The sequence below is a fragment of the Cynocephalus volans genome, chromosome 3 (assembly GCF_027409185.1).
Source record: "Cynocephalus volans isolate mCynVol1 chromosome 3, mCynVol1.pri, whole genome shotgun sequence".
NCBI lineage: Eukaryota > Metazoa > Chordata > Mammalia > Dermoptera > Cynocephalidae > Cynocephalus > Cynocephalus volans.
The window spans coordinates 142,953,982-142,973,643 of NC_084462.1; the positions used below are offsets into that span (position 1 = coordinate 142,953,982).

The 19,662-nt window shown below is 41.3% G+C and overlaps 1 protein-coding gene across 1 annotated transcript; it reads left to right on the forward strand.

Moving 5' to 3' along the window:
• Positions 1 to 16,862: 16,862 nt before the first annotated feature.
• SIX6 (SIX homeobox 6) lies at positions 16,863 to 18,899 on the forward strand. The gene is made up of 2 exons (XM_063091919.1): positions 16,863 to 17,607; positions 18,731 to 18,899. Exons 1-2 carry the CDS (start codon positions 17,036 to 17,038, stop codon positions 18,897 to 18,899), a joined length of 741 nt encoding a protein of 246 aa, XP_062947989.1. The 5' UTR covers positions 16,863 to 17,035.
• Positions 18,900 to 19,662: the final 763 nt, after the last annotated feature.

Consider the following 19,662-nt stretch of genomic DNA (forward strand, 5'->3'; position numbering starts at 1 on the left):
ACAAGGGAAGCATGTGACCAGGAACAGTGTGGAGACTGGAGAAACCCTGCACTGCTGGGACACAATAGGTTGGGTTGCCTGCAGTTGGCACTCCCACCATAGACACCTGCAAATGAGGCTGCAAAGTAACTGTACAGCTCTCGCAGACAGTGAATCCAGTGTGTGGAGCAGCTAAGGGCCTACACTACTGTATTTCCCCAGAGGGGGAACTACAGATGGAGTATACCCACTCTCCCTGCTCCCAGGCTGCTGCTGAATGTCACCATTTGGGGATAGGAGTCTGGTGAGCTCAGAGTCCCACCAACCCAGTAGCCCCACACACCACAGTGAAGATCATGCGGGGAGTGGGCCAGCTGCCTGTATACATGCCCTCCTTACCCCTGTCCTGGGGGAGCTCACAGCCCTGCCTGACTCAGCATCCCCCTCTCCTGCCCCAGAGATCAGTGAGCAGGGACTGAGCTGGTCCTCTGCACTAGTTTCCTGGATCCACATCCTCTTTCCCCAGGAGCTCAGAGCCCACCCAACTCAGAACCCCTGTGCTGGTCACCAACAACCATACCTTTCTTCCCCAGTAGCTCAGAGGTCTGTCTGAGGCAGCCAGCCTGCCAGAACCAGTGGAGAGCATGCAGGAGGTATATAAGTTACCCAGATACACACCCACCTTCCCTGGGAGCCCAGAGTCCCACCTGACACAGTGACCCACCTGCAATGGTGGAGATGGTCCAGAGAACAAGCTGGCACTCACTACCATGCCCACCCAGAACAAAACCTACAATGCCCAACCCAATTATCAATATATAACATTTTTACAGGTATGAGTCTCTCCCTTCAAAAACTACTCCAGGGCTGACCCCGTGGCTCATTCGGGAGAGTGCGGCGCTGGGAGCGCAATAGTGCTCCCGCCGCAGGTTCGGATCCCATATAGGGATGGCCGGTTCACACACTGGCTGAGCGCGGTCACAAAAAAGGACAAAAGAAAAAAAAAAAACTACTCCAAAAAATTAAGAGAAGAGACTGTGCCACCAGATGCACAGACATCAGCACACAGATACAAGAAGCATGAAAAAACATGAAAATATGACTCCTCCAAAAGAAGACAATTCTCTGATACCAGACCCCAAACAGGAAACAAATCTATCTCCAGAAGTGGAATCCTGAATGGCAATATTAATGAAATGCAACACGATACAAGAAAAAAATAGATAGAAATCACAATAAAGTCAAAAAAAATCCACAACATGTACAAGACATTCAACAAAGAGATAGAAACAATAAAGTAGAACCAAGAAGAAACCCTGGAACTGAAAAATTCATTCAATGAAATAAAAAATACAACCAAGACCATACGCAGCAGGCTAGAACAAGCAGGAGAAAGAATTTCCAAACTAGAAGACAGGCTTTATGAAATAACACAGAAGGACCAAATAAAAGAGAAAAAAGAATTTAAAAAATGAAGAAAGCCTAAGGGATCTATCTGAAAACTTTAAGTGTACAAATATCTGTGTTATGGCTGTACTAGAAGGGGAAGAGAAAGGAAAAGGCATTGAAATCCCATTAAATGAAATATTAGCTGAAAACTTCTGAAATACTGGGAGAGATACACTCTCCCAGATCCAAGAAGCTCAAAGATCCCCAAACATTCAACCCATAAAGGACCTCCCAGAGACATATTATATTCAAATTGTCAAAAGTCAAAGACAAAGAAAGAATTATAAAAACAGTAAGACAAAAACATCAAATCACCTATACGGAAATCCCCATCAGGCTAACAGCAGATTCCTCAACATAAACCCTACAACCAGGAGACAGTGGGAAGACATATTCAAAGTCCTAAAAGAAAATAACTGCCAACCAAGAATACTATATCCAGCAAAGCTCTCTTCCAGAAATGAAGGAGAAATAGAATCCTTCCCAGACAAACAAAATCTGCAGGGATTCACCACCACAAGACTGGCACTATGAGAACTCCTCAAGGAAGTCCTGCATCTGGAATCAAAAGAGCAAAATATATCACCATAAATACACAAAAAGGAATAAAAACCCTAATAGATCAGATATGCAAAAGAGAAAGAGAAAGAGAAAGAAGATGTATCTTATTGCTACAAGAAAACACCAAACAGTAAAGACAAACAATAAAAGTGACAGAAAAGAACAAAAGAAATTTAAAACAACCATAAACAATAATTATGGCAGGAACAAGGAAAGCAATACTTTTCACTAACAACCCTGAATATAAAAGGATAAAATACCCCACTTTGAAGATACAGATTGGTTAAATGGATTAAAAAACTACATCCAACTATATGCTGCCTGAAAGTAACTCACTTCAACTATAAAGACACACATAGACTAATAGTGAAAGGCTGGAAAAAGATATTCCAGGCAAATGGAAACCAAAAACAAGCAGGAGTCTCCTTACTTATATCAGATAAACTAGACTTCAAACCAAGAATATAAAAAGAGACAAAGAAGGACATTACATAGTAATAAAAAGATCAATGCACCAAGAAGATGTAATAATCATAAGTAAATATTCACCCCAAATCGGAGCACCCAGATATATAAAGCAACTGTTACTGAATCTAAAGGAAGAGATAGACAACATAATATTAGTTGAGGACTTTAACATGCCGCTCTCATATCACATGCAGTGGACATGTCATCTAGACAAAACATTAGCAGAGAAATATTGGATTTAAACAGCACTTTAGACCAAATGGACTTGACAGACATTTACAGAGCATTTCATCCATCAACTGCAGAATATACATTCTTCTCTCAGCACACAGATTACTCTCCAACACAGACCTCATATTAGACCATAAATCAAGCCTCAACGAATTTTAAAAGATTTAAATTACATCAACTATATTTTCGGACCACAATGGAATAACATTGGAAATTAACAACAAACAAAATGTTGGAAACTATACCAAATACATGGCATTTAGACAACATGCTCCTGAATGACCAATTACCAAAAAAGAAATAAGGCAGAAAATCAAAAGATTCCTTGAAGCAAATGAAAATACAAGTGTAACCTACCAAAACCCATTGGATACTGTAAAGGCAGTATTGAGAGGGAAGTTTATTGCGATAAATGCTTACACTGAAAGAACAGAAAGACTTCAAACAAATAACCTAATGTTGTACCTCAAAGAACCAGAAAAACAAGAACAATCCAATCACAGAATTAGTTGAGGAAAAGAAATAATTAAGATCAGAGCAGAAGTAAAATGAAATAGGGACCAAAAAAAAATTTAAAAGATTCTAAAGATCAAACAAAAGTTAGCTTTTTGGAAAGGTAGACAAACCATTATCTAGACTAACTAAAAAAAGAAGAGCAAAGATCCAAATAACAAAAATCTGAAATGTGAAAGGAGATATTACAGCCAATACCACAGAAACACAAAGAATCGTTACAGACTATTATGAACAACTATATGCCAACAACTTTGAAAACCTGAGGGAAACAGATAGATTTCTGGACACATACAAACTACCAAGACTGAATTAAGAAGAAATAGAAAACCTGAACAGACCAATAATAAGCAATGAGATTGAAACAGTAATCAGCAGTCTCCCAACAAAGAAAAGCCCAGAACTGAATAGCTTTACTGCTGAATTCTACCAAACCTTTAAAGAGGAATTATTACCAATTGTCCTGAAACCATTCCAAAAAAAAATTGACACAGAGGCCATTTTCCCAAAAACATTCTGTGAGGCCAGCATCACTCTGATACCCTAACCTGACAAAGAAACAACAAAAAAAGAAAACTACTACAGGTCAATATATTTGATGAAGATAAATGCAAAAATCCTCAACAAAATATTAGCAAATAGCATACAAAAGCACATCAAAAAGATTATACACCATGATCAAGTGAGATTCATCCCAGGAATGCAAGAATGGTTCAACATAATGCAAATCAATAAATATGATACACCAAATTGTCAAAATGAATGACAAGAGCCATACAATTATCTTAATACACACAGGAAAATTATTTGACAAAATTCAACATCCCTTCATGATAAAGACTCTCAGTAAATTAGATATACAAGGAAAGTATCTCAACACAATAAAAGCCGTGTATCACAAACCCACCACCAACATCATCCTGAATGGGGGAAATATGAAAGCTTTTCCTCTAAGAACTGGAACAAGATGAGGATGCCCACTCTCACCACTCCTATTCAACATAGTATTGGAAGTACAAGCCAAAGCAATCAGGTAAGAGAAAGAAATAAAGCACATCCAGATCAGAAAAGATGAAGTCAAATTGCCCCTATTTGTAGATGACATGATCCTATATACAGAAAAACCTAGACTCTACAAAAAAACTTAGAGTTGATAAATGATTTCAGTAAATTTGCAGGTACAAAATCAACATGCAACAATCAGTAGCATTTTAATACTCCAACAACAAACTAGCAGAAAAAAAAAATTGAGAAAGCGGGCACATTTACAATAGTCACCAAAAAAATAAAATACCTAGGAATAAATTTAACCAAGAAGGTGAAAGACCTCTACAATGAGATCTACAAATCATTGTTGAAAGAAATTAAATTGACACCAAAAGATGGAAAGACATTCTTTATTCATGGATTGGAAGAATTAATATTGGGAAAATGTCCATGCTACCCAAAGTCATCTACAGATTCAATGCAATTCTCATCAAAATACCAATGACATTCTTCACAGAAACAGAAAAAACAACTCTAACATTCATAAGGAACAACAAAAGACATCAAATAGCCAAAGCTATCCTGAGCAAAATAAATAAAGCCAGAGGCATAACACTACCTGATTTCAAACTATTACAAAGCTTTAGTAACCAAAACAGCATGGTATTGGCATAAAAATAGACACATGGACCAATGGAACAGAATAAAGAACCTAGAAAGCAACCCACTTACAACCAACTGATCATCAGCAAAGGCACCAAGAACATACACCATGGAAAGGACAGCCTCTTCAACAAATGGTGCTGGGAAAATTGAATATCCATGTGCAGAAAAATTGAAACTAGACCTGTACATCTCACCATATATCAAAATCAACTCAAAATGGATTATAGATTTAAATATAAGACCTGAAACTATAAAACTTCTAGGGGAAAACATAAGGGAAATACTTCAGGATGTAGGCCTTGGCAAAAACAAATAAGTCTTCAAAAGCATAGGCAACAAAAGAAAAAATAAACAAATAAGATTATATCAAACTAAAAAGCTTCTGCAAAGCAAAGAACAATCAACATAGTGAAAAGACAACCTAAAAATGGGAGAAAATATTTGCAAACTATACATCTGACAAGTGATAATATCCAGAATATACAAGGAACTCAAACAACCTAACAGTTAAAAAATAAATAAATAAAAAAGCACACACACACACACACACACACACACACACACACAAATAATTCAAATGCTGGTGAAGATGCTGAGAAAGGGGAATCCTCTTACACTGGTGGTGGGACTGTACATTAATACAGCCATAATGGAAAACAGTATGGAGGTTTCTCAAACAACTATAGATAGAGCTACATACAGTCCAGTATATATTACTATATATACCTACTGGGTATATACTCAAAGGAATGGACATCATCATGTTGAAGGAATTCCTGTACTTCCATGTTCAGTGCTCTATTTCCAATAGCCTAGATATGGAACCAACTGAATATCTGTTGATGGGTGACTGGATAAGGGAAATGTGGTGTATAGTCACAACAGAATACCTCTCAGCCACAAAAAAAGAATGAAAGGCTGTCATTTGCAACAGCACGGATGAACTTGGAGAAAGTTATGTTAAGTGAAATAAGCCAGGCATAGAAAGAGAAATATCACATATCCTCACTCATAACTGGAAGCTAGGATGGACAGATGGATGGAAGGAAGGAAGGAAGGAAGGAAGGAAAGAGGGAGGGGAAAAAGGAGGGAGGGAGGAAAGGAAAGGAAGGGAAGAAAGGAAGGAAAATCACAATAATACGCTGAACTTTCAGAAGGAGAGAACAGAACTGCAGTTACGAGAGATGGGAAATGCGGAGGGCAAGGGGGGTTAGCAAGAAGTTGGTTAATGGACACAAAGAATAATTATGTTTTGTAATGATTAATATGCTGATTATCCTGATTTGATCATCACACATTGTACACAGGTATTGATATTCAACTCTGTAACCCACAAATATGTATAATCTATTATGTTTAATAAAAAAAAATAAATAATAAAATCCTCTGGCTCTTTAGTAATTGTTGAATGATGTAACATAATTTATAGGCTCAGAGTAAATACAAACACTCCATTTTGAGAGACCTATACCTTCCCAGTCTGATCACTCAACTTTATCATTAAAGACTTTCTCAGGCTTCAGCCTGGGTGCATTCACAGGATTAGGAAGGGATGGGAAAGGCCAGTTATCACAGCCCTGCTCCAGACAATTCTTCAAGCTCTATCTTCATTTTCTGTTCCACTTCCCCTCCAATTATCTGTATCTACAAACTCAGGATGACTCAATGGAAACACTTTTTCATTCATTTTAGACAGCAATAAATGTTAATTATTGTACTATGCTGTAATAAAATAATGCCTTCAAAATCTATAGAGTTCTATAGGACTTAAGGTCTTTAAAATAATAACCTTAAACCACGATGCATTTTCAATTCTTATGTCTGCTTTTCCTGTATGAAAAAACTATAAAATTTTACTGAAGGATGTAAAAGAACATTTGAATAAATGAGAGACATTCCATGTACCTGAATTAGAATATTCAACATTTTAAAGATCTAAATCATCCCAAATCATTTACATACTGCAATTCCATGAAAACTCTCACTGGACTCTTTGGGGTAGTGGAAAAGAAACTTGACTAACTGATCTTAAAGTTCATCTGAAAGAAAATACTCACAGAACAGCCAAAGAATTTTCTAAAAAAATTACTGAAGAATAACTTGTCCTATCAGATATTAAACTATTTCACCTGTAGTAGTAAAACCATGAAATAGACATATCAATGAAAGATAACAGAAGATCCAGAAGAGTTTCTATGTATATAGAAATTCAGTATGTGATAAAGGTGGCATTTCAGATTCATGGGGGAAGAACAGGTCAATCAATAAATACTGGCGGTAGAATTAGAAAATGATTTAAAAAGAAAAAAAGAAACCTTGTTGGATTCCAAATTTACATCAAACTCCAAAATAAATTCTGATGGAATAAAAGCTAAAAAATGTTTTTAATCTAGTAAGAATAGAAGAAAACACAGATTATTTCTATAACTGGCAAGGGAGGCTGTGTGCTAAGCATGACATCCAAGGTAGAACCAGGTTTCATTGATTTGACTATGTAAAAACAATAAACCTATAGGGCAAACAACACCATAAAGTCAAAAGGCAAGTAAAAGACTGGGAAGAAATATCTGGAATACATGACAGGAAAAAAATGTATCCCTAATATTTGAAGATATCTTACAAATAATTTAAAAAGAACAAACATCCCGATCAGGAGATATAATTGGGAAATTCTCAAAATAAGAAATATAAATGACCAATAAATGTATGAAAACATATGACCTCACTAATAATCAAAGAAATGCCTACTATTAAAAATGAGACCATTTTTCACCTATCCAGTTGGCAAATATTTATAAGAAGAGTAACGGCCAGGGTCTAGGGGGTAATGGCATTCTTATACAGAGTAGGTAGAAGTAAATCTGGTTTAAAAAAATCCTTTTGGATGGCAATTTGGAAATATGTGTAAATTTTAAAAATGTGTATCCCCTTTGGCTCATTTGTTTCATTTCTAAGAATTTGAAGAAAAAAATTGGACAATGCATAAAGATGTCCATTGTTTCATTATTTATAATGGTGAAAAAATAGAAGCAACTTCAAACAAACATCAATAAGGACTGGTTAAATAAGTTATGGTATTTACATTGTGGAGTACAATGCAACCATTCAAAATGATATCATGTATCTTTTATCTGAAAAAATATTCACAAAATGTTATCATGAAAAAAAGTATTATAAAACAATATGGATAACATGATGGTATTTCTGTCAAAGAAAAAAAAAAGTGTATCTCTGTGCATAGAGAAAAAAGTGGTAAGGATATGTACCTCGCACTAATAGCAGTTATCTCTGGAATAATGGCACTGCAAGAAACTTTCACTTTTAACTCCAAATAACCTTAGTGTTTGCATTTTTTATTTCAATGATTGTGTATTGCTTTTATAAGATGAAAAACCAAAAAAGGTATTTCCAGTAGGGAAAAAAAAAAAAAAAAACCCTAGCACTCCAGATGTTGAAAATACATGAGAAGAGAATCTGAATATCAACTATTAAACAAGAGCAGAGGAAAGAATGGAGAGGAATGTTTGTGTATGTGTATATGTGCATGTGTGTGTGTGTGGGTGGGTGGGTGTGTATGTAGTAAGAATACACTGTCTAGAAATGTGTAACATAATTGTTAAATAAGCGTTCTTGAAACAGAAGTGATACACTACAAAGAAAACTGTAGGTACTATGCTATTTCAGGAAACCTTGGGGTTACAGTAACACAGGAAGAGGAAATTGGGGAAGTGAAAATACCCTAAAAGTCTGATCCTATTTGGGTGGGGAGAGGAATGGGCCAAGTAGGAATGTTACAGTAGGAAAAAAGGACATCTTGATGGGAGAAATATTGACTGTCTTGATTATAAACAAGAGTAGGGTGATATGTAACAATTAATAGAGCAGGGAAAGGAAAGATAACCACTGATAGAATAGAAAATATTGCAGAACTTCCAAATTATTACACATAAAAAATTGAATATAGCAATTTAAGTCAACAACAAAAAAATTTTAATGCAAAATAAGAAAGCACCATATCAGTAATTTTTAAAAAAAGAGATAACTATGTGAATTAGGCTTGCAGGGCTCTTTTAAATCAAGCAAATAGTTTTGATAAACGTATTTTTTGACATCTGGTTGTTTTCCACATGGTGAGATCTAAATAGAAGAGTCGTTGCTATAATAATAACTACTTCCCCTCTGCTAAGAATCAAAAAGAAAAACCAGGTAAAATAAAATAGAATCTTAGCTGATTTGGACTTGTATTAAACCCAAACAGCTCCTTGCCGTACATTAAATTGAGAACACTGTATTGAAGAACTAAACCACTTGTGTAAAATCTTTGTCTCAAGATTCTTCTGACACCTTTGTCTTATAAGAATAGAGATCACTTTTATATATTATCACTAAAAAGAGGGGGAAATTCTATTCCAATTCACAATAAAGAAATAAAATACAAATAAACTGCAAATTTCTTTTTATACCTGTGAATAGTACTTCGATACCACAATATGTTTTCACTCCATACTAGAAAAACACATGCAGAGGGGAATAGAATCATCTCTCATTTATCTTATCCCATGACATAAATCTACTACTTTGGTTCTTCAATTATTGTCCCAAGAGAAGCTTGAAAGCAAAACTTAATATTTCAGATAAAATTAAGAAATTAACAAAAATTCTCCTTTTGGAGGCTCTTACCAGTCTTGACACTGAATAATGTTGAGGTAAAATGTTTATAATTTATGAAAACAAAACCAGAAGGATTATTTTCCTACTTCTAGATTGACCACTTATAATGTTCTATTCTTTCAATTTACCTCCAAGAAATATTCGAGACTAGAACATTTGTCATATAAGTGGTGTGGTAGGTTGGAAAAAAAAAAAAAAGGGCCCTCAGAATCTGCGAATATTACCTTATATAGCAAAAGATGTGATTAAATTAAGGATCTTGAGAGGAGCATATACTGGATTTTCTGGGTGGGTCCTAAATGCAGTCATATGGATCCTTATAAAATGTAGGCAGAGGGGGTTTGCACATACACACAGAGAAGAAGGAGTTGCGAAGGAGGTAGAGACTGAAGAGCTGCAGCACAAACCAAGAAATGCCAGCAGCCACCAGAAACTGGAAGGGGCGAGAAATAAATTCTTCCCTAGAGCTTCTAGAAGTAGTATGGCCCTGCTGACACATTGCTTCAGACTTGTGGCCACCAGAATTGTGACAGAATAAATTTTTCTTGTTTTAAGCCACCCAGTTTGTGACAATTTGTTACAGCAGCCACAGGAAACAAATACAGCGGGCATTTGAGGAATTCCATTTAAGCCAACTACTGACTTCTTTTGACTAATTTATTGCAACAATAGTGGTCTAGAGAACAGGAAGCCCTACTTCAACGGAACCTATTGCTTAGAAAGTTTCAAGAGTCCTAAGGAGAACACTAAAGGATTATGATGCCAAGGACAAGATGGAAAGTGAGACATCACTAAGACAATATAAAGGGCCTAATTGATAGATTAAATGGATGGTTGCCCATAAGAGGAGAACGCTTATGTGTTGAAAATTTACTATGTGTCAGGAACCATGCAAGGAATAGTGATTCAAAACTTCATTTGATCCCTACATCTACCCTATAGGATAAGTACTTCACTTTTATCAGATAAGAAAACTGGGGCCCAAAGTCATGTGGCTAGTGCAATGATTTTGCACTAAAATATGTAAGCCCTTGCTGTTTCTAAAATATGTAAAGCCCTTGCTGTTTCTACTACTTTATCTGCTTCCATAAAGTTTAGTTGGAGAGTATCATTGCCCTAAAATATCATTAAGTGACACTATACCCCTCTGCTCTGAGAACCACTCCCCATCCCCCCATTTACTTCAGGAGTGAGTATTTTGTCTTTGTCTACCTCACAATCTTAACAAGGTTTAGTCTAGTAAAGAGGAACTTGGCAATGAAGAATAGGAACAGAAAGAAGTCATGAAATCAGAACAGAAAAGAGGAAATGTAAATATAAATTATCACAGTACAGAGAAATACAATCATTGGGAAGTAAGATAACTTTCAGAGACCACAAAAAGGACTGATAAGGATAAAAAGGTGAACATACAGAAAGACAATGAGAGGGGTAGAAAGAACATGTAAATGAAGGGTAAAAATTAATTATTAAAATCCCCAAAAGTCAGTTCAGCTCCAAAGTTTAATAGTTGTAATGACAAATTCTCTTACATTAATTTCACCAAAAGCTAGGCATAACAGAGAAAGTAATAACAGATAATAGTGAAACAGAAAAAAGTAGGAGTTAAAATTTCATAGTTTGAAGGATCTGAGAAAAAAAATTGCTGTTAAAGGAAGCAGGGACACATTTCTCTGTCCCTTAATATTTCCTAAATCTACTCCCACTGTCTGCCTGTATAATTCCCTGCCAGAGCTTTGCAGCTGGTCCCCACTGGGGCTTAAGCAGCCTCCTCTCTGTGTTTCCATTTAAAAATCTTTATTTCAATAGGTGGGCCTAGAGCATCTGCAGTTCCAAAATTACCACACAACTGATCCAAAATGATTGAAACAAAATTGGTTTCAAAAATTGCCCTTAGGCTGAAAAGAAGATGAAGGCTAACATTTCAGACCTAAAGAAACATTTATCACAATTCTGTAGTCTGTAATAGATTTCTGTAGTTGTAATAGAAATGTTGACAGCTTGTTAATTATAGAAATGCTTGTGAGCATCATTGTTACTCTTTTGAAAGGCCTGACAAAACAGTTTGGAGATATTTTACTTAAACTAAGCCTTACAACACCTCAGATCCAATCTCTTCTCCCCCAAAGACTGCGTTCAGTTCCATTTTTTCTGCTAGTATACAGTGTGCTGACTCAGGGAAGGGTCTTCAATAACTCCAGACTCCAACAGTTCCCACCCCGGAAGAAGACAATAGAAGTCTCAGAGCCACATTTTTAATTCAGGGTCTTTTCAGGGCTTGCAAGGGTTACACCACCTGACAAAACCCAGAACAGTTTAAATCTCTCTGAGATCTTTGAACTAGAGAACACCAAACTCTGAAAGTCACAGCAACATGAAACAGTACAGGACTTTACACAGGGCAGGCATCAATATACATTTGTGTATGATTCAGATCGTCTGCCCTCAAACCCAGCTGGAATTAATGTTCGGCTCATCCCAGAGGATATTAAGCAAATCTCTACTCTTTCACTTTATTGAATTTTAAGGTTTGTGTGTGTATTTTAGAAGGATACTTTGATCTTACATTTGAAAATGGTCAAAAATAACTTGTTGGTAGAAAAAAAATAATGTTCCAGTAAAGAACTATGAATTAATCATTCTTTCAGTCACTCAATTATTGTTTACTTACTGATAACAAAGTGTTTATAAGTGACAGGCTTGTTGCATTTTTAAGCATTAATTATTCAAATGAGAACCCATCGATATACAGTTTTAAGCAGGTAATGCTGTAGTGTAGCTAATTATGTGCACATTTAGACTTGCCCTTAAAAAGCGGGAGAGAGAAAAGTAAATTTAAGGTCACAGTTTATATTACAAGAAGTATAACTTGTAATACACTTTTTGGCTTAAATGCAAATTCTTATCCAAATGTCTTGAATCAACTACAAACTAGAAGCCAAAACAGAGTTGTATAGGCAGTCTAACATTTTTTTAAAACATTACTGCTAATTAATTATTACTTTTAAATAGTACATTTTCCCACATTTAAACTAATAAAAATTTCCTGCACTTAACAACATAAGAATTTTGCATCATTCAGAAATGTCATTTAAAATATAGCTGGTGAATAATAAAATATTCTAGTCTCTTAAAGTTAGATCTATATTTTAATTTGTAACATTTTTTTGCCAGTTAATTTTACAGTGCCAGGAAATCTTCAAAACATTTCTCAAATGGTGTTTGTTCTCAGGAGTACACAATAAAGAGGCTTCTCTGTTCTTTGTTACAAGGTGCATACTGGCAGGGGAGGAATATATGAACTAGAGAAATCTATACCTTGGGAATTTATTAAGACAGTTAGTACTTTAAAAATAGGATATTGAATTCATTCCATAATCTGAAGATGTAGACCACCAAATACATAAGCAAACATACATCTATATTTATGTATATGGTATCACTGAAAATCATAACATTAAATTAATGAATAAATGAGAGTGTGAAAATTTAATACTGGAAAGACTGTAAAATGCCTTTTAAAACCTTCTAGATTACTTTTACATTATTAAGAAATTACAGTTATAAAAATAAAAGCCAGCTCTCAAGGAAATATTCAGCTTTGAGGCACAGGAAAGGGAAGCCAAGATCTCTGCCCCAAAAGTGCAAATCAACACACATAAAAGTCTGGGGCCTCATTGTCTTCCAGGCTTTGACTCTCAGAAGCAGCACAAATGTCTTTATCATGGAATTCAGATGTTTTCAGTTGGTGCATTCTTAAAAATCCCTGACTTTGTGAAATTAAGTGTGTGTGGGGGGGACCATATCCTTTTTAAAAAAGGCATTTGAGTTAGGAAAAGTCAAAGAAAGGATAAGGAAAGACAAGAGTGGAACCCAGAGGTAAAAATGTAGAGACTTTTAAACGCTGCACTCTTCTGGCAAACGTGAGCTACAGTTCAGCAGGTGTGACTACGTCCCACATGTCCCTCTACTCTAAAGAGGAAAATCAGTAGGTTTAAAATGAGGGGAGAGATCCCCATACGCGCAGAAGTCCTAAGCTGAACTGAGATATCTGGCATGAACCTCCCAACTCCCTCGGGGCACTTTGCCAAAGTCCAGCGGGCATCGTCTTCTACACGCTTTTTTCTCCATATTTTTTCCCCAAAAAATAAAATTCTGACTCTGGAGAAAGCAGAATAGACTTCTGTGTACCCGAGCTTTTGCCTGAGACGTCACGCCCCAATGTACTAGCTGCAAACCACACTAGAAAGTTGCAAAGCCGCCCAGACAGGCCCAAGGCCCAGGGTTGCCGCTGCGCTTTCTCGATTTCCTGGGCAAGTGAAAAAGATAAAGGAAGCGTGGGGTGAGGAGTAGGGGGTTTTCCGAGGGTTGGCACAAAGCCCGCAAATTGATATATTTTTAAAAGCCCCAGATAGATATATTTTTAAAAATCTATCTGTCTATAAAATTAAGAAAAGCCAACCCGAATGTGCAGGTTTCGCCTGGCAAACTCGGAAGAAGTGCACTTTAAGGGTGGGGTAAGGGTGCACACCTTCTCCACAGTAGGGTTATTTCTAAAGGAAACCCGCGACGCTTCTCTCTTTCCCAGGGATGGTGGCTCGGCTGACATATTTCTTCCTGTTTATCCCTTCACTGCATGAAGGTGGTGAACAAATAAGTGATTCCAAGTTGCTCCGAGGCAGTTTATTTCCTTTGAGTTGACAAAATTAAATCAAGCCCCTTGCGATGGCGAAGATATGATCTCCTGACAGTAGACCCCGACTTTCAGGCACTTCTCAGGCCCCTCCCGCCGTTGCCCAGACGCCGCTGGGACTCTGCCGTACGCAGCCGCACCCTTTTCTGGCGGCTCCGGCGCGGCCAACCCAGACTGTCGGTCCCAGTTGCCTGCGAGCCTAAGACACGCAGAAACCAAAGCTCTCTTATCTAATATTTGCAGAATTACTGGACAACAGCTCAGATAAATGGGCTATAGGATAAATATTCCCATTTCCTGGATGGGGCGCCTGGACTCGGAAAATTAACAAGACTTGCTCATAGATACTAAGGGTAAGAAGCCAGTTCTCCCAGAACCCACCGCTTCAAAATGTTCAGCGATAGGGTGCGGGGAGGCGTGGTCTCCTGGGGCACCGACAACTTCCCCCACATCCAGCCGCTACACACCGGGATTGGGGTCTGCTCTGGGCTCTCGGGCTGTAAGGTGTCGGTGGACCTCGGCCTCTTCTGGGCGCCAAGGACGAGCGTAAAGCGACTCTGCGAGTGAGAGCCTGCAAAAGAGCCATCACAAGAGGGGAAAGAAAGCTGAAAGCTTTGCAAACTGGAGCAAGAGGATGCTTGCTTTCCCTAGCCAGAGGTTCTGGGAATGCAGCCCTCCGCAGGGTCCGGCTACATCCCTGCCTGGCTCCCACGGCCCGCCGGGTTTTCTGCACAGCGGATTCCCACCGCCTGCTTCTTCTAGGATCTTGTAGGCGTTGTTTCTCACTAAAAGTTGTCCTTCTGGCTGATTCGGAAGTCGCTCCAAGCTAGGGAAGGTTTATGCTTTGTCATTATCCTCATTGCCCTCTTTATTCTGCTCCTGCCCTGTCGCGTTTCAAGAAAATGAGCTCTTAAAAAAGAAAGCCTGTCGGTTGAGGAGGCTGGCAATCTCACAGAAATGACGTAAATAGTTGCAGGGCTTTTTCCTTCCCTCTGCTATTTTTTTCGAGTGAACTGTGAAGATCTGTGAAAATAATATCAGGGTTTTCCGTCAGAACGAGCTTAGCTCTGCACTCAGGCGTGGCATGATCTGACCCGACACCTCCAACCATCTGTGCTATCTATCTGCCTTCTGATTTACCAGATCTGTACAAGCCGCATACAAATTGTACTTGATACTAAAGAAAAGACAGTCGGGCCCAGTCCAGTTCGGCGGTGAACATTCCCACCTGATTCTTTTCTAGAGATGGGCTTCCCAAAGACGGTTTTCCTGGTGTTTTGTTGGACATCCAACCAATCCACTAATTGTTTTCTTCGAACTAAACAAATCCCTATCAAAGTCTCAGACGAGAACGTGGTTTCTTTGAGCAAGCCCTCAGAAAATGGTATGATGTGGACTGTCAATTGGGAATCAATAAAAGTTGACAATTCAATATACTGGCCCAAAGGCAGAGCCGCTGAGAAGGCCCTTCTTCTCTGCAGGAGGGTTCTGTGCCCAGAAGCTTAGAAAGCGTTTTCCAGCCCGCCCCCCCCCCCCCCCCGCATTGTTGTGGATCCCCCTTCTCTATTTACTTTTACTGAATTGCTTTTGCGGTAAAAAGCCAAGGGTAGAGTTCCTATTCCCAGCTCAGAAGTTGTATGTTCTGAGGCAGGGTAGAGGCAAAATTAGCCTGCAGAAGAGGAGCAAACCAATATTTTTAAAAAGATCTTTGAAATGAGCTTTTAAGTTGTTGTCCTGACCTACCAATGACTTCTCACTCTAGATGTGGCTATGCTGCACATTTATTCAGGTCCATTAAACTGGAAGTGGGGAGGGGGAGTAAAAAGTATAGTCTTTATTTGGGTGAGAGGCCCCTACAGCCCTTGTTTTCTCAGTGTTTGACTTCATGGTCAGCATCTGTGATACCAGGTGTGAGCATGTCCTTGCTCGAATTTAAAGTTATTTTAGGAGGCTTTTGAAACGAGGGGGACAGAATCCAAACCGATCTCTTCTACAGATCCTAGTCCTGTTCCTTGTGCTCCAGATTTGCTCCCCACTCAGCTGCTTTGGCAGCTGGAAAAGGAGAAGGGGGAGGCATGCGCAGATGGGTGCTTAGACGGAAAGAGAAGATCCACTTCTCCCACCCCCCTTCATGTGCTCCCAGCAAGGTTTGCTGTTTCATTACAACTAAACTTGTGAATTCTCAGAGGATTTCAATTTGGCCCTGTTCTCCTCGTCCTCTGGACACTTCTCGACCAGAGGCAGCCTATCGCTCCAAAGTTAATTCCTGTAGCATCACTGCCTCTTTTGGGGGGGGGGGCGGGGAGGCGGGAGGGGCACGGTTTGGGACAGGGGATGTAATGCTGCCGCTCTCGTCTGTTTTTCTCCCAGCCAGTCGCACGTCTTTTCATCCTCCAGGTTCTGCAAAATACTGAGGAAATGTCCATGGGCTAACGGCGGGCGCTGTCGAGCTCGGGGAGGTGCTGAAACAGCCCGAGCGCGCCAGTCGCAGCCTTGATTGGCAGAGGCGGCAGGTGACTGACAGGGGGTCTCCATGGCGCCCGCACCGCCAATCCGCCCACCCCAGCAGCAGCGCCTGCTCTCGTGTTTGCGTGCCGGAGCGGAGCGGAGCCGAATCCGAGCTGCGGAGCCCACACCTCCTCCAGTCGGGGCTTTTGACTCCCGGCCTTTGCGCCACCGCCGCCGCCCCGGCCGTGTGTCCCCGCTGCCCCAAGCTGCCTCACAGTGAAGAACCTGAAGTACCAGGCCAGGCCCACAGGCATCTGCTGAGTGTCCCGCTCCAGGCTCAGTGCCCCCGCCGCTGCCTGCGCTGTCTCGATGTTCCAGCTGCCCATCTTGAATTTCAGTCCCCAGCAAGTTGCCGGGGTATGCGAGACCCTAGAGGAGAGCGGCGACGTGGAGCGCCTGGGTCGCTTCCTCTGGTCGCTGCCCGTGGCCCCTGCGGCCTGCGAGGCCCTCAACAAGAATGAGTCAGTGCTGCGCGCTCGAGCCATCGTGGCCTTTCACGGTGGCAACTACCGTGAGCTCTACCATATCCTGGAAAACCACAAGTTCACCAAGGAGTCGCACGCCAAGCTGCAGGCGCTGTGGCTTGAAGCACACTACCAGGAGGCTGAGAAGCTTCGCGGACGGCCGCTGGGGCCGGTGGACAAGTACCGCGTAAGGAAGAAGTTCCCGCTGCCGCGCACCATTTGGGACGGCGAACAGAAGACACACTGCTTCAAGGAACGCACGCGGCACCTGCTACGGGAGTGGTACCTGCAGGACCCATATCCTAACCCCAGCAAAAAGCGTGAGCTCGCCCAGGCAACCGGACTGACCCCCACGCAGGTGGGCAACTGGTTCAAAAACCGCCGACAAAGGGACCGGGCGGCCGCAGCCAAGAACAGGTCGGTACCTACAGGCCTCCGCGCTTTGCGCACACAGGGGAGGAGGCGGGCGAAGGCACCCCTGGCGCCCTTAGTCGGGGTCTGGCAACTCCGATTAAGCAGGAGTTGGGAGCACGGTCTGTGTTCGGCTGAATCCACTGCGTTCGGGGCTCCTGGGCGGGGGTTACCTCTGGGCTCCTGGTTCCCCACTCTCTAATTCTCGGCGCCTCGGGGTCTCTGAAGCAGCTGGTCTCAGTCACCAAACCAAGGCTTTATTGGGGCGGGGAGGCGGAGAGGAGGAGAATAAAAATTAAAATTCCAGAAACAATTAGTGACCCCAAGGCCCAAAGCTAATTGTTGTCAGCCTGGGCCCAGGCTCCTATTATTAAGTGAAGACTGGCTTATTAGCAATGTGTCGGTTTCGTGTTATTTTTAAAACCCAGGTGTATCCCTTCCTAATGCTCTAAAAACAGATTTTGATGGACTCCTGTTTCTAAGAAGTGGGAAGTCGAGTTTTCCTCTTCCCACGCGTGGCCAGCCTTGTCTCAAAACAGCAAACTAGTCGGTCGAGGCTTTTCATTCCCTGGAGCGTGGATCTCGGTTAGCCGAACATTTTGGCCATGAGCCTCGTCCCCCCCGCCCCCCCACCAACTCTCCCCCCCCCCCCCAAAGGCTCGGTGCAATCCTCAGGCAACCCTTTTTGCCTTTACTTCGGGCTGACGCGGCCCAGGGGCACTGACTTAGGCGTTCATCCCAGGCAGATGCACCCCTGGGAAGGGGTCCCGTGTCTTGGAGCCTGATCTGTCCTTGTTTATCATCCGCGTCTATTTACACAGTCCTGTAAATCTCCCAAAGGTGGGCAACAACCGGGAAAGACCCTGAGAGCCCAGCATCCCAAAGACCGGGGAGGTGGGGAGCCTAGAAAAGGAGCAAAGGATGGTAGGACAATTGCAGGGTTCCGCGGAGCGGTGGCCGCGGACTCCTGGCCGACTTGTGCCTCCTCACTTCGCCCGCCTTAACTGCCCTGGTCTGAGGAAGAGTCTCTGGCCTCCTGACTGGAGGGACGCAGACTGGGGGAGTAGGGGGGTAGGCGACGGGTGGCTGTGTTACGCGCTGTGACCCGTGTCCCCTTCCTTTCGCGTAGACTCCAGCAGCAGGTCCTGTCGCAGGGCTCCGGGCGGGCGCTACGGGCGGACGGCGAGGGCACGCCCGAGGTGCTGGGCGTCGCCGCCAGCCCGGCCGCCAGTCTATCCAGCAAGGCAGCCACTTCGGCCATCTCCATCACGTCCAGCGACAGCGAGTGCGACATCTGAGCTACCCACCCAGCACCTCAGAAACAAAATCCGGTGTAAAAACGAGATAAACAACATGAAGGAGAGAAAGAGGTTGAGAGACCAGCAAATACAGAGCCGGCGAAGCCAGGTGGCCAGAGACTTGCGGGTTCAGGTTGCCATGAGTGTTCCGTGGCCCGCCCGGCTCCACTGGCGCCGTTCGGCCGCAACTACAGGGGCCCGCGGTGAGGCCTGACCCAGAGCCACGTTTTCCTCCCTTTGCTTTTTCCTAAGGATTTTGCTACAAAGACGCCTTTTGGAACCCGAATTGCACGCTGAGCGCCTGCACTGAGTCTCCCATGGGTATTTCACGTCGAAAGGACGCTGTTATATATGTATAACTTTTGCTTTAAAGGTTTTTTTTTTTTTTAAATCATATATATGCTGTTTATTTACTTATTTAAGATACTGCCATGGTAGGTTTCTCTGTAGCTTGGGGAACTTGCTGTTCCTAAAGGCGCAGGCTGGCCCGGATGCGTTCTGTGCCAAGAAGCCAAACAATAAACAACCTGGTGGGCAACCGGGCACCCTTTCTTAATTAAGGGAGCTGCTGTCAGATTCCTTAAAAAAAAATAAATCCTTCCCTTCAGCAGGCAGGTGGGACCCTTGTGTAAATGGTCTCATGGGTGTCTACTCTTTATCTTTCTCCTTCATTGAAGTCTCCCGGTGTATTTTTAAAACAGCCCATGGTAGGTCCATAACCACCTCCTACGTCAAGTTACATGTATATGTGTGTATGTATACA